The sequence below is a fragment of the Lactuca sativa genome, chromosome 4 (assembly GCF_002870075.4).
Source record: "Lactuca sativa cultivar Salinas chromosome 4, Lsat_Salinas_v11, whole genome shotgun sequence".
Classification (NCBI taxonomy): Eukaryota; Viridiplantae; Streptophyta; class Magnoliopsida; order Asterales; family Asteraceae; genus Lactuca; species Lactuca sativa.
Window position 1 is genome coordinate 14,223,299 of NC_056626.2, and position 16,054 is coordinate 14,239,352.

General features: G+C 33.7%; 1 protein-coding gene across 1 annotated transcript; it reads left to right on the forward strand.

Moving 5' to 3' along the window:
- The first annotated feature begins 558 nt into the window (after positions 1 to 558).
- On the forward strand, positions 559 to 3,886 carry LOC122197583 (uncharacterized). Its single transcript, XM_052770772.1, has 4 exons — positions 559 to 1,995; positions 2,070 to 2,536; positions 2,615 to 3,066; positions 3,146 to 3,886. The coding sequence occupies exons 1-4, from the start codon at positions 559 to 561 to the stop codon at positions 3,712 to 3,714; spliced, it is 2,925 nt and encodes a 974-aa protein (XP_052626732.1). The 3' UTR covers positions 3,715 to 3,886.
- Positions 3,887 to 16,054: the final 12,168 nt, after the last annotated feature.

The window sequence follows — 16,054 nt, forward strand, 5'->3', positions numbered from 1 at the left end:
CAAACCGGTCAATGCTTTCTTTCTTCAAACTTGTAGCTCATCATATATATTAAAAATAAAAAATAAAAAAACATGTAAGCAGTTTTAAAAGATTGATTAAAAAAATGATTTTTTTAAACTTGTTTCGGTTTCAAACCGTTCGGGTTTTTTTAGGTGAAATTTTGTTAAAATTTAGTTTTTTTTTAAGAAAACCATTTTCAAATTATAAAATAACCAACTCCTAACCATCGGTTTGGTTTTCTTAAAGGGAAAATGACTTGTAAGGGTAACGATGTTTTACCCGTGTTCACATTATACCATTCATGTTTTTTTTAACAAAAAATACCATTAAAATGTGTTTCCTGTACATATTTAACCATTGGTAACCGGATACAATAGGTATCCCGGTTTTTTCTTTATTTTTTTTAAAAAAAAATTATGTGGAAAATACGTGGCTCACCCCTGTCTCAATTAAACACCCTCACCCTCAATTAAACACTCTCAAAGCTCAATTAAACACCCTCATACCAAGATCGTTGTGTAGGGTTTTCTCAGTCGAAGGTTTCTTTGAGATCGATCATGGCTGGCCCATCTAATACAAAAGGATCAACTTACATTCAAGTAGATGTTCATTACGATGGAATGTTTTCCCCCATTCCTCATCTTATATACTACTTGAATCAAAAAACATCAATTACAGATGTCGATTTTGGTGGATTAAATTTCAAGGAGTTCATTTATGTTCTTGAGGATGTCACAAAGGGGAAGTGTCCTGTTGTCTACTACTGTCTTGGGCATAAGTCAATGCGTGATGGGTTGACACCACTGAAAAATGATGATGACTACAGGAGGTTTCTTGATGCTGCACATGGTAACGAAGGAAAGATTAATGTATATATTGATCACTACAACGATTCGGTGCTTGACTGGATAGAGGAAGAAAAGGAAGAAAAAGGTGTTGATAGTGAAAGCTCTGATGAAGATAAAGACTCGGTCATGTCTGATGCTCTATCTGTTGATCATGAACCCGATGAAGAGGTAATACCATTGACTAAATCCGATGATCCCTTTCTTAACTATATTAGTGTTGTCCCTAGAGATGATTTTGTTGATGAGGATGATGATTCAGATAATGGAACCAAAGAAGCCCCGATTTATCCTTTTCATGACACAACTCAGAAATGGGATACAATGCAACCCATCCTTGGTATGAGGTTTTGTAACCCTCAAGAACTTAAACAGCTTGTCTCAAACTATGCAGTAGCAAACGGTTATAACCTTTGGTATGAAAAAAATGATAAAACTAGGTTGCTAGTCAGGTGTTGTAAAACTAGTGAAGGAAAGGCAGCATGTCCTTTTAGACTATGGGCTACTTGGATGAGCAATGAAAAGTCATTCCAAATTAAGTCCTTAATTAATGAGCATAACTGTGCTAGAACCTTCAAGTTTGGGTCAGTTGTTACTTACTCATGGATAGGGAAACATTTTGTTAATGATATTTTAGAAAATCCCAAAATGAGTTGTAGGGAAATGAGCGATAAAGTTGGGGAAAATTTCAATGTGAAGGTTAGTCTTGGACAATGCAGGAATGCAAAGAAGTTTGCACTTAATGAGATCGAAGGCAGTTTGAACACACATTATGAAAAATTATGGAGTTATGGAGCTGAGATATTAAGAGCTAATCCAGGGTCAACAGTGAAAATTGGGACGGATACAATGCCTGATTCCACAATTTATTTTTCTAGGATGTATGTTTGTATCAAAGGTGTAAAGGATGGTTGGATTGAAGGATGCAGGAGAGTTATAGGTGTAGATGGTTGCTTTTTAAAAGGTATTTGCAGAGGTGAGCTTCTTTCAGCTGTAGGTAGAGACGCTAACAACCATATTTACCCCATTGCTTGGGCAGTAGTTGCAGTTGAGAACAAAGAAACTTGGAAGTGGTTTCTAAACTTACTACTTAAGGACATTAACATGGGAAATGGGGCAGGATTAACCTTACTTTCTGACCAACACAAGGTATTTATCCTAACTGTTTTTTAATTGGTTACTGCTCTATTTATCTTAATGTTATGTTTATCTTGCATGTTTAGGGTCTTATTGAGGCTGTTAAAGAAAGAGTACCAGATGCTGAGCATAGGCAATGTGCTAGGCACGTGTATGCTAATTTCAAGAAAAAATTTAAGGGTGCTACATATAGGAAGCTTTTTTGGAGGGCTGCAAAGGCCACAACTGTGCAAAGGTTTGAAGGTATAATGAAAGAGATTAGGGTGATTGATGTACAAGCATATGATCACTTGATGGAAAGAGATCCAAAATCCTGGTCTAGGGCTTTTTTTGTATTGGACAGGTCTTGTGATGCCATTGAGAATGGTATTTGTGAATCTTTTAATGCTGCAATTGTGCATGCTAGGAAAAAGCCGATTATAGCAATGTTAGAGGAAATTAGGAGGTTTGTGATGGATAGGATGTATTGTAAAAGATTGAAGGGGCAGAAATGGAATCTAGCCATATGTCCATCTATTAGAAAGAAAATAGTGGACAAGAGGAAACATCTAAGGTATATATACTTTATTTTATAGGTATTGGCATGTAATTCCCAAGTACTAATTTTATACTATATTCCTTTATTTTATAGGTATTGGTATGTAATTCCCAGTGGAGTGCAACAATTTGAGGTGAGGTCAGTACATGAGGTTTATGCTGTGTACTTGAACCAAAGAACATGTGCATGTAGAGGATGGCAACTAAGTGGAATACCATGTGTACATGTCATGGCTGCTATTAGTTATCTAAATGAGAATGTGGAAGACTATGTGGCAACTTGGTTCACAACAGAAATGTTTGGAAATTGCTATAAGTATACAATTAATCCTATAAATGGAAGTGAAATGTGGCCATCTTGGGAAGGTCAACCTATGTTGCCCCCGAAACGTAAAAGATTACCTGGCAGACCTAAAGTCAACAGGAAGAAGGCTGCTTCAGAAAAAGAAGGTCGACATACTATTAGCAAGAAAGGGGCTATTACAAAATGCAGCATCTGTAGAGAACCAGGACACAACAAAATAACATGTCCACTGTCCAAAGAAGGTTTTTTTCATATCAAGTATCATTCATTTACAAAAAATTATAAGTATTATCTATTAATGCATTATAAACTTTACTGTAGGACCAAGTACTAAAGCCAAAAAGAAGAAGGGTAAACATGTTCCTGATGTTGAGGATGAGTCTGAATTTAAGATTGAAGAGATGGCTGAAGTTGAAGATGAGTATGAATCTGAGTCTGAATCTGAGATTGAAGAGCTGGCTGAAAATGTTGATGAACCTGATCAGGGACAAGTTGATGAAGCTGCTGTTGAACCTGCTATTGAAGCTGTTGTTGAACCTACTGTGGAAGCTGCTATTGAAGCTGCTGTTGAACCTACTGTGGAAGCTGCTATTGAAGCTGCTGTTGAAGCTGTTGTTGAACCTGATCAGGAACAAGTTCATGAACCTGATCAGGAACAAGTTCATGAACCTGTTGTTGAGCATGAATTGGAACAAATTGTTGTTGAACCTGTAATTGAAGATGTTGAGGAACCTGCTGCACAACCTGTTGTTGAAGTTGAACAAAGAGCACAACCATTGAAGAGGAAAAGGAAATACTCAGAGAGGATCACTGAAGTGGCATTAAGGAGGGTGGTCATCACCAAGGATGGATGTGGTTTAAGTGTGAATAAACCTGTTACACTGGAATGATTCCCTTTGATGTAAATTTGCACATTAAAAACTGTGCTTTTGTTTGTTTAGGGCAGAAATTACTATGCTTGTCTTTTGCATAAAAACTATGCTTGTCTTTTGATGTAAATCTGCACATTAAAAACTGTGCTTTTGTTTGTTATTACCCCTTAAATATAATCTACATCGTTCAATGTTGCTTTTACATAGGATTCCTTCTTTTTGACCATTATGCCCTTCATATTATTTTTTACCATTATTCACATTAAATCATATTCAAACATAAGATTCTGCAAAGTTGTTTGCAAAGTTGCTTTTACATAAGATTCTTTTTGACCATTATGCTCTTAGGATTCCTTCATTTTGACCATTATGCCCTTCTGCACATTAATGGGTAAAATTCTGCAAAGTTGTTTGTACAGGGGTAAAATTCTGCACATTATTTATTACCCTAACAAGACAATGCATGAATGCTCATTCAATGTTGTTTGTACTTAAGATTAAATCATATTCAAACTTAAGAATGTACATCAGTCAATTTAGCAACAACAAAACATGTTCATTCAATCATATTCAGCAAAACAACCATAATATCCGATTACAATTTGACATTTATGCCCTTAAAAGTGATACTACAAACAACATAAACAAAACAATTACATATCTTTTGAGACTGCTAATTTTCCTAATTATCTTATCAAATTCTTCATCTGTCTTCTTTTTGTAAATATTGAAATCATGGTCCATAATTGCAATCCTCACTTCACAAGATTGTGCCCTCACTTCACAGGATTGTGCTCCCAATTCATCTCTTTTCTTCTTGTTGACTGTATCTTCTTCATTAACCCATTCCCAGAATTTGTATTTAATTTCTGGGTTATCCTAAAACAAATATACGAAAATTATTGAAAAGACATTACTACATATAGATTAAACCCGACATACCGTTGAATTAGGGCAAACCCTAAACTCTTTTCCAGGATTATCTTTGGTCGTTGAAGCCCAGATACGAGAAGGGTAGCCACAATCACAAGGATTTGCAAAATCAAGTTTCGATTTTGACTTGATTTTCTTCGATCTGGTGCTGGAGTTGTACGTAGAGGAGGAAGCCATGGATTTGAGAAAGCTGTTACAGTCTTGAAGAGTGAAGAAGAAATCGTGCTTTGAGAGTGTTTAATTGAGGGTGAGGGTGTTTAATTGAGACAGGGGTGAGCCACGTATTTTCCACATAATTTTTTTTTTAAAATAAAGAAAAAACCAGGATACCTATTGTATCCGGTTACCAATGGTTAAATATGTACAGGAAACACATTTTAATGGTATTTTTTGTTAAAAAAAACATGAATGGTATAATGTGAACACGGGTAAAACATCATTACCCTTATAAGTCATTTTCCCTTTCTTAAACCTAGTTCACAACAACACATGTTTGGTTTTTCCTATAGATTAATTAAAAATAAAAGTTTCACAATGTGCATCTGTAATTGTGGAGTTTTGTACATCACTACATCAGGGTGGTAAAATTGGTTTCAGTTGTGGTCCCCACTTGATTTATATTAGAAAAAAAAAACAAATGTTGTTTTTGGCCCACTCGATTTCTCGCTTTTCTACGGGTTTGTTCAATGTTCGAGTCCAGTTCATCTTTTGAATCACACATGCGGCCTGCCACTTTTACTTCCATTTTTAGTTTAAAATAACTTATTATAGAAAAACATTAAAGTTTTTAAAACTGCTAGCATCCTAATTTTTATATCTCCAATTGAAGTTCAAAAAGTATCAAATAATTTACATACTTACCAGATATGGATGATGAATCCTTACGGGTTTTCTGCTTTTTATCCATTTTCTTTTTCCTTTCTCATGATTTACTACACATATAAGTTATGGTATGTTTTAAGCATACTTAACCAGGTGTGGTATCAAACCGGTCAATGTTTTCTTTCTTTAAACTTGTAGCTCATCATACATATTAAAAATAAAAAATAAAAAAAAAAACATGTAAGTAGTTTTAAAAAAAATGTTGTTTTCGGCCCACTCGATTTCTCGCTTTTCTATGGGTTTGTTCATTGTTGGTGTCCGGTTCAACTTTTGAACCACACCTGCGGTCTGCCACTTTTACTTCCATTTTTAGTTTAAATTAAGATATTATAGAAGAACATTAAAGTTTTTAAAGCTGCTAGCATCCTAATTTTTATATCTCCAATTCAAGTTCAAAAGTATCAAATAATTTACATACTTATCAGATATGGATAATGAATCCTTATGGGTTTTCTGTTTTTTGTCCATTTTCTTTTTCCATTCTCCTGATTTACTACACATATAAGTTATGGTATGTTTTAAGCATACTTAACCACGTATGGCATCAAACCGGTCAATGCTTTCTTTCTTCAAACTTGTAGCTCATCATACATATTAAAAATAAAAAATAAAAAAACATGTAAGTAGTTTTAAAAGATTGATTAAAAAATGATTTTTTTTAAACTGGTTTCGGTTTAAAACCGTTCGGGTTTTTTTAGGTGAAATTTTTGTCACTACTAGAAAAAAGGCCTTTTACGACGCTCATTGCGCGTCGTAAAACGCTCAGACGACGCGCAAATGCGTGTCAAGGAAGGCCCTGTCATAAAGAGAGACGACGCGCTTTTGCGCGTCGTCTATAGACGACGCGCATTTACGACGCGCATTTATGACGCGCATTTACGACGCTCGGTTACGACACGCAATGCGTATCAAGGAAGGCCCTGTCATAAAGGAAGACGATACGCATTCGCGTGTCGTAACCTTACGACGCGCGTGTTAATGACACGTAATGCGTATCAAGAAAGCCTCTGTCAAGAAAGGCCATGTCATAAATGAAGATGACACGCATGTTTGCGTATCATAATTTTAAATGTTAAAAAAAAATTTATTTTTTATAGATTTACTAATTTTCAAATTAAATTTGCATTTAATGCCTCACAATATAAAATAAAATATCATATACAAAAAATATAATCCATTTCATAAAATTTAATGTCTTACAATTCTATTTCTTACAATATATAAATTTACATGTAAAAACATCTCTACAGTCTACATGTTTCATGCTTGATTTCCATCTTTTATCGTTTTTAAAAACAAAAGTTCTAACAAGAAACCTTCTTTTAGTAATGCAAGTGATGCTCTTGATAAGCTGATATTCTTAAGTGTAACGGATCCCTCATTACTTGGAGATGCTGGTGAGCTTGAAATCCAAATTAAACCTGATCCAGAAAAAGGGACAAACAACTATCAGTAAGCAATCAAGTTCCAAATTAAAACATTAAGTCACAAAGATATTATAATGGAATGAGACATTTTGAAAAGTTCATTATTTCATGTAGTTATTATTATTTATTTTTTCTTTTAACCAAACCCATAATTCCATTTTCAATAAAATGGTAAGTCAAAGATACATCCCTGTTTAACCTAAAATCCATCAAAACATTGAACTAACATACTAAATCAAGGATAATGCAAAGCAGTTTCTTTTGGGTAACCCACCAGCAACAGGGGTAATTTGTCCATCTACATGCAGTAGATTGTACTAGGGACTTAAAGCACTTATAAAACTATCTTATGGAGGGTATTTTGGTAAACCCACCAGCAACAGGGGCAAGTCTGTCCAAAAAAATATCTGAACGGCCTAATCATATTTAAATAGCATCAAATCAGCACCAATCTCTCTATATCTTCTTCATTTTGTCCAGAAAAAACAACTAAAAGACCTTGAAAGCACAAATACAACAAAAAAAATATTAAAAATATGTATTTGAAGGATTATTTAATGAAGAGAAAAAAACAAAGTAACTTTATTTACAATTTTACCCCTGTAACTACAGTTTCTGTCCATGCCCAAGCTAATGGAAGAAAATACCATGGGGATTTAGCAATCATGAAAAGCCCCAATGCATATGAAGTGGCAAATATCAAAACAGATTTCCATGCTTTCATGTTATCAGTTTCAAATACCTTTTGAGAAAAAAAATAAAAAGTATTAAATATGAATATGTTCAAATAAAAAAGGATAAAAATTAATAAGTAAGAGTGTAATACGGTCTTGGGAAGAGTATCGATGATGTCTTCAAAGTGATATTATCTGAAAGTGGTTCTCCAATTTTTCTAAAACCGTAATTTCGCATAATTCTTGTCTTCTTTCTGCACTGTCTGTTGGTAATGGTGGTGTGATAGGACTGGCTACTGTTTTGACTATTTTACCCTTTCATAAAGGAATCACTGCAAGTTATATATCAGGGTTTAAGAAATACCTTAGAAAGACCATCAGTAAGGGCCTGTTTTGACATAATCACAAAACTATAAGGACTTAACTATTATATAATTTAAAAAAAAAAAAGAGGGGGAGGGGGCTTACGTATCAAGGCAAAGATCTGCCAAAGAACTGCGTCTTCAATAAAAAAGGAAGAAATCAACCAAATGCAACCAAAGATTCAAATTACAAGAAAAAACCATACCTTCTTGGAAAACCATTCATGTTTCCAAAAGAGTTGTTTGGAAATGAAAAACCAGCAACAGGGGCCACACTGTTTAATCCCACAATCTCTATATTCATTGGCTTCCCATCAAGTTCGACATTGTTATACCTTTTGACAGCTGCTAATGCATCTTGCCCATAGTCACATAGTTCGTGGTACGGTCCGGTACGGGAACAAGGAACGGGAACGGGATTCATGAGGTTGGGCGTATCGGGTACGAGAGGGGTAGGTTCATTTCGGTACGTGTCCGGTAGGGCGTACCATTGGTCCCGATACGGTGTATCTGTTTTTAGAACACATATTTAGCAATAATTTACTTATAAACATAATATTCAACAACAGAATTCCAGCAATATATTTTTATAAAGTCAATTCCAGCAACATTTTTCATGATTCCATAATTCAAAATACCAAAATACACATATTGTAGAAGAGAAGAAAATCATGAAAAATACAATATCATAGCCATCCCCTGAAAGAAAATCATGAAAAATACAATATCATAGCCAAAAACCATTCTCAATAACTAATAGAATAACAGTAGAAGAGAAGAAGAGAAGAAAAACAGAAATTGGCAAGTGTATTATTGGAAGTCGATGAATCAAACCAATTGTCGGGCTATTTAGTAACTAATAGAATAACTATATTCAATAACAGAGAACTGTAGAAGAGAAGAAAAGAAGAAAAGCAGAAATCGATTTGATGTTACAGTGAAACATCTAATTGAAGAAGATGAAGTTTATTGTCACAGGGGCCTGATTTATAAGCAATCATGGTACCTGGTATCGAGGAATCAAACCAATTACTGAAGCGTTTTTTTTCCTGAGTCGATACTTTTTGGAATCGTCATCACAGTTCCCGCTCAATCCCCCAATCGCTCAATCGCCGACCCAATCGACCCAATCGCCGACCCAATCGACAAAATCGCTGACCCAATCGACGAATTGTTGCAATCCAATTCGTCAGAAACGCGTCCCCGTCATCGTACCAATTAATTGCTCGGATCGCCAATGAGCCGTACCTAAGACCGTTTCGCATGGCGTTCGGATCGAGATTGTACCCCGTTTGGGTACGAAACGTTCAAAACGTGGTATGTGACCACATTAGCGACTCCTGTGACTATGATCTTGCCTTCTTTAATACAATATCATAGCCATCCCCTGAAAGAAAATTTAGTTACAATAGAATCACAAACATGAAGTCTGCTACTCATTATCTTCACTAAAAACTCATGTCACAGCTTGCAGATCAAGTATTGGGGACTCAGGACTTACTCCTAAGAGGAGAGGTCGTCATTCCAAAAAAACAAATGGAGAAGAAGAGAATAATCTTCGTACCTAATTTAGGGAATAAAAGAATCTTTAGAGATTGAATGTAAGAGAACGAAATCTAGGGCACATACATGAAGAAGAAGAGAACAATCTTCGAACCTGATGCCTCCTCCGCTTTTTTTTTCTGCATCTTGATGCTTCCGATCGTACCCTAAACCTCAGACTTTCGATCCCAAATCTGACTTGCAACCTTCGATTTCTGATCTTCAACCTGTAATTCGAGACATATAGTTTCAAATCTCAGAAAATTGACCTTGCTACCTCCTATTTTTAATGAAAGAGGAGTCTTAAATCTAAGAGAAAAATGAGGAGTCGTCCGCTCAAAATGACATTATTTGTACGTCACACCTATTAATTGGTTCCTACCTGCGAGAAAAATGAGGAGTCGTCCCCTCAAAATGGATTAGGGTACAGGAGGCCTGGTTAAATAGATAGACAGGGGAGGAGGGAGAGAAAAGAGTCGAATGAGTGTTTTAAAAAGCCCTAGAAATTATCCCAATGATTTTCTGATATATGAATTGTTGAGGTATACAACAGAGATGGTATCGTGATTAGGGTTTGCAGAGAAAAGGGAAGAATAGAACGAAGGGGATCTTGAAGCGGGGAATTAAAAATTTTAAGAATTTTGAGGGGATTTCATTTCCCCCTTTCAAGAACGCGCGTTTTAGTAAAAATCATAAAGCGACAATCATAGAGGACGCACGTTTTAGATAATGTGCCCTCCGTGTTTTTATTTTTTTTACATTAGACACTAATTTAAGGGCACGCAATAATGCGTGACCTAAATCCTCAAATTTTTTGAACAGACGACACGTTTTTATTGTCACTCTCTTTTGCGTAACATAAATCAGTGAGCGTCGTGATTTGCGCGTCGTGAAAGGGTCTTTTTCTTGTAGTGTGTTAAAATTTAGTTTTTTTTTAAGAAAACCGTTTTCAAATTTTAAAATAACCAACTCCTAACCATCGGTTTGGTTTTCTTAAACCTAGTTCACATCAACACATGTTTGGTTTTTCCTATAGATTAATTAAAAAAAATGTTTCACAATGTGCATCTCTAATTGTGGAGTTTTGTACATCACTACATCAAGGTGGTAAAATTGGTTTTAGTTGTGGTCCTCACTTGATTTATATTAGAAAAAAACAAATGTTGTTTTTGGCCCACTCGATTTCTCGCTTTTCCATGGGTTTGTTCATTGTTGGAGTCCAGTTCTGTTGGAATAGTGTCTAAGACTGCAACTATATTAGGCAAGTATTTTACCCGGTTGTGCATGGTCCTTTTGGGTTGCCTTCACCATAGCAACTTGACAGGATGATTTATTATGAGAGAAGAAATATTATTAATATATTATGAGAATAATATAAGGAATAATAATATTATTATTTGATTAATATAAGTCATAAATTAATTAGGAATTAATTTGGTGACTTAAAGAGTTTAATTGAATAAAGGGGCATAAACTATCAATTGTATGATAGTTGTACTTTGAGCTATAAATCCTTTATGTATAAAGGGGGACGGTTTTAAGGACTATGGATAGGCCTTGAAATCGTCCAAAGGCTTATCAATTAGGGTATTGGATTGCTTAGGGCCTAAGTTATCCAATTAGGGTTTAAGGGTGAAACCCTAGGAGCCTCACTAGTATAAATAGACCCTAGGGGTCAAAGGAAATCGGTACCTGTGCTCTAAGAAGAAACCCTGGCCGATTTTGATCCCCTCTCCTCTCTCTCTCTCAAATCATCATCTTACTAGTTGGTGTTTGTAAGCCATTACAGGAGTGGCAATTGTGACTCTAAAGCTCCAAGGACAAGAAGATCAAGCAAGTGATTCAAGGTAATCTTCTAATTCTGATTTCATATTGTTATTATACTCTATTAGCCATTAGAAGTCTTGGATTCAATGTATGTTCAATTAGAGAAACCTAGATCCAAGCATTAAGGTTTGCATGTGCACATAGGAATGTTCATATGGCTAAAACCCATCAAGTTCATCTTTTGAACCACACATGCGGGCTTTTCCGTGGGTTTGTTGATTGTTGGAGTCCAGTTCATCTTTTGAACCACACATGTGGCCTGCCACTTTTACTTTCATTTTTAGTTTAAATTAACATATTATAGAACAACATTAATGTTTTTAAAACTGCTAGCATCCTAATTTTTATATCTCCAATTCAAGTTCAAACAGTATCAAATAATTTACATACTTACCAGATATGGATGATGAATCCTTATGGGTTTTCTGTTTTTTATCCATTTTCTTTTTCCATTCTCATGATTTACTACACATATAAGTTATGGTATGTTTTAAGCATACTTAACCAGGTATGGCATCAAACCGGTCAATGCTTTCTTTCTTCAAACTTGTAGCTCATCATGCATATTAAAAATAAAAAATAAAAAAAAACATGTAAGTAGTTTTAAAAGATTGATTAAAAAAATGATTTTTTTTAAACTTGTTTCAGTTTAAAACCGTTCGGGTTTTTTTAGGTGAAATTTGGTTAAAATTTAGTTTTTCTTTTAAGAAAACCGTTTTCAAATTTTGAAATAATCAACTCCTAACCATCGGTTTGGTTTTCTTAAACCTAGTTCACAACAACACATGTTTGGTTTTTACTATAGATTAATTAAAAATAAAAGTTTCACAATGTGCATCTCTAATTGTGGAGTTTTGTACATCACTACATCAGGGTGGTAAAATTCGTTTTAGTTGTGGTCCCCACTTGATTTATATTAGAAAAAAAACAAATGTTGTTTTTGGCCCACTCGATTTCTCGCTTTTCTATGGGTTTGTTCATTGTTCGAGTCCAGTTCATCTTTTGAATCACACATGCGGCCTGCCACTTTTACTTCTATTTTTAGTTTAAAATAACTTATTATAGAAAAACATTAAAGTTTTTAAAACTGCTAGCATCCTAATTTTTATATCTCCAATTGAAGTTCAAAAAGTATCAAATAATTTACATACTTACCAGATATGGATGATGAATCCTTACGGGTTTTCTGCTTTTTATCCATTTTCTTTTTCCTTTCTCATGATTTACTACACATATAAGTTATGGTATGTTTTAAGCATACTTAACCAGGAATGGTATCAAACCGGTCAATGTTTTCTTTCTTTAAACTTGTAGCTCATCATACATATTAAAAATAAAAAATAAAAAAAAAAACATGTAAGTAGTTTTAAAAGATCGATTAAAAAAATGATTTTTTTTAAACCGGTTTCTATTTAAAACCGTTCGGGTTTTATAGGTGAATTTTTTTTAAAATTTAGTTGTTTTTTAAGAAAACTGTTTTCAAATTTTAAAATAACCAACTCCTAACCATCGGTTTGGTTTTCTTAAACCTAGTTCACAACAATACAAGTTTGGTTTTTCCTATAGATTAATTAAAAAAAAAGTTTCACAACGTGCATCTCTAATTGTGGAGTTTTGTACATCACTACATCAAGGTGGTAAAATTGGTTTTAGTTGTGGTCCCCACTTGATTTATATTAGAAAAAAAAATGTTGTTTTCGGCCCACTCGATTTCTCGCTTTTCTATGGGTTTGTTCATTGTTGGAGTCCGGTTCAACTTTTGAACCACACCTGCGGTCTGCCATTTTTACTTCCATTTTTAGTTTAAATTAACTTATTATAGAACAACATTAAAGTTTTTAAAGCTGCTAGCATTCTAATTTTTATATCTCCAATTCATGTTCAAAAGTATCAAATAATTTACATACTTATCAGATATGGACGATGAATCCTTATGGGTTTTCTGTTTTTTATCCATTTTCTTTTTCCATTCTCATGATTTACTACACATATAAGTTATGGTATGTTTTAAGCATACTTAACCAGGTATGCTATCAAACCGGTCAATGTTTTTTTTCTTTAAACTTGTAGCTCATCATACATATTAAAAATAAAAAATAAAAAAACACATGTAAGTAGTTTTAAAAGATCGATTAAAAAAATGATTTTTTAAACCGGATTCTATTTAAAACCGTTCGGGTTTTTTAGGTGAATTTATTTTAAAATTTAGTTTTTTTTAAGAAAACTGTTTTCAAATTTTAAAATAACCAACTCCTAACCATCGGTTTGGTTTTCTTAAACCTAGTTCACAACAATACAAGTTTGGTTTTTCATATAGATTAATTAAAAAAGTTTCACAACGTGCATCTCTAATTGTGGAGTTTTGTACATCACTACATCAAGGTGGTAAAATTGGTTTTAGTTGTGGTCCCCACTTGATTTATATTAGAAAAAAAAATGTTGTTTTCGGCCCACTCGATTTCTCGCTTTTCTATGGGTTTGTTCATTGTTGGAGTCCGGTTCAACTTTTGAACCACACCTGCGGTCTGCCATTTTTACTTCCATTTTTAGTTTAAATTAACTTATTATAGAACAACATTAAAGTTTTTAAAGCTGCTAGCATTCTAATTTTTATATCTCCAATTCATGTTCAAAAGTATCAAATAATTTACATACTTATCAGATATGGATGATGAATCCTTATGGGTTTTCTGTTTTTTATCCATTTTCTTTTTCCATTCTCATGATTTACTACACATATAAGTTATGGTATGTTTTAAGCATACTTAACCACGTATGGCATCAAACCGGTCAATGCTTTCTTTCTTCAAACTTGTAGCTCATCATACATATTAAAAATAAAAAATAAAAAAACATGTAAGTAGTTTTAAAAGATTGATTAAAAAATGATTTTTTTTAAACTGGTTTCGGTTTAAAACTGTTCGGGTTTTTTTAGGTGAAATTTTTGTTAAAATTTAGTTTTTTTTTAAGAAAACCGTTTTCAAATTTTAAAATAACCAACTCCTAACCATCGGTTTGGTTTTCTTAAACCTAGTTCACATCAACACATGTTTGGTTTTTTCCTATAGATTAATTAAAAAAAAATGTTTCACAATGTGCATCTCTAATTGTGGAGTTTTGTACATCACTACATCAAGGTGGTAAAATTGGTTTTAGTTGTGGTCCTCACTTGATTTATATTAGAAAAAAACAAATGTTGTTTTTGGCCCACTCGATTTCTCGCTTTTCCATGGGTTTGTTCATTGTTGGAGTCCAGTTCTGTTGGAATAGTGTCTAAGACTGCAACTATATTAGGCAAGTATTTTACCCGGTTGTGCATGGTCCTTTTGGGTTGCCTTCACCATAGCAACTTGACAGGATGATTTATTATGAGAGAAGAAATATTATTAATATATTATGAGAATAATATAAGGAATAATAATATTATTATTTGATTAATATAAGTCATAAATTAATTAGGAATTAATTTGGTGACTTAAAGAGTTTAATTGAATAAAGGGGCATAAACTATCAATTGTATGATAGTTGTACTTTGAGCTATAAATCCTTTATGTATAAAGGGGGACGGTTTTAAGGACTATGGATAGGCCTTGAAATCGTCCAAAGGCTTATCAATTAGGGTATTGGATTGCTTAGGGCCTAAGTTATCCAATTAGGGTTTAAGGCTGAAACCCTAGGAGCCTTACTAGTATAAATAGACCCTAGGGGTCAAAGGAAATCGGTACTTGTGCTCTAAGAAGAAACCCTGGCCGATTTTGATCCCCTCTCCTCTCTCTCTCTCTCAAATCATCATCTTACTAGTTGGTGGTTGTAAGCCATTACAGGAGTGACAATTGTGGCTCTAAAGCTCCAAGGACAAGAAGTTAAGCAAGTGATTCAAGGTAATCTTCTAATTCTGATTTCATATTGTTATTATACTCTATTAGCCATTAGAAGTCTTGGATTCAATGTATGTTCAATTAGAGAAACCTAGATCCAAGCGTTAAGGTTTGCATGTACATATAGGAATGTTCATATGGCTAAAACCCATCAAGTTCATCTTTTGAACCACACATGCGGGCTTTTCCATGGGTTTGTTGATTGTTGGAGTCCAGTTCATCTTTTGAACCACACATGTGGCCTGCCACTTTTACTTCCATTTTTAGTTTAAATTAACATATTATAGAACAACATTAAAGTTTTTAAAACTGCTAGCATCCTAATTTTTATATCTCCAATTGAAGTTCAAAAAGTATCAAATAATTTACATACTTACCAGATATGGATGATGAATCCTTACGGGTTTTCTGCTTTTTATCCATTTTCTTTTTCCTTTCTCATGATTTACTACACATATAAGTTATGGTATGTTTTAAGCATACTTAACCAGGAATGGTATCAAACCGGTCAATGTTTTCTTTCTTTAAACTTGTAGCTCATCATACATATGAAAAATAAAAAATAAAAAAAAACATGTAAGTAGTTTTAAAAGATCGATTAAAAAAATGATTTTTTTAAACCGGTTTCTATTTAAAACCGTTCGGGTTTTATAGGTGAATTTTTTTTAAAATTTAGTTGTTTTTTAAGAAAACTGTTTTCAAATTTTAAAATAACCAACTCCTAACCATCGGTTTGGTTTTCTTAAACCTAGTTCACAACAATACAAGTTTGGTTTTTCCTATAGATTAATTAAAAAAAAGTTTCACAATGTGCATCTCTAATTGTGGAGTTT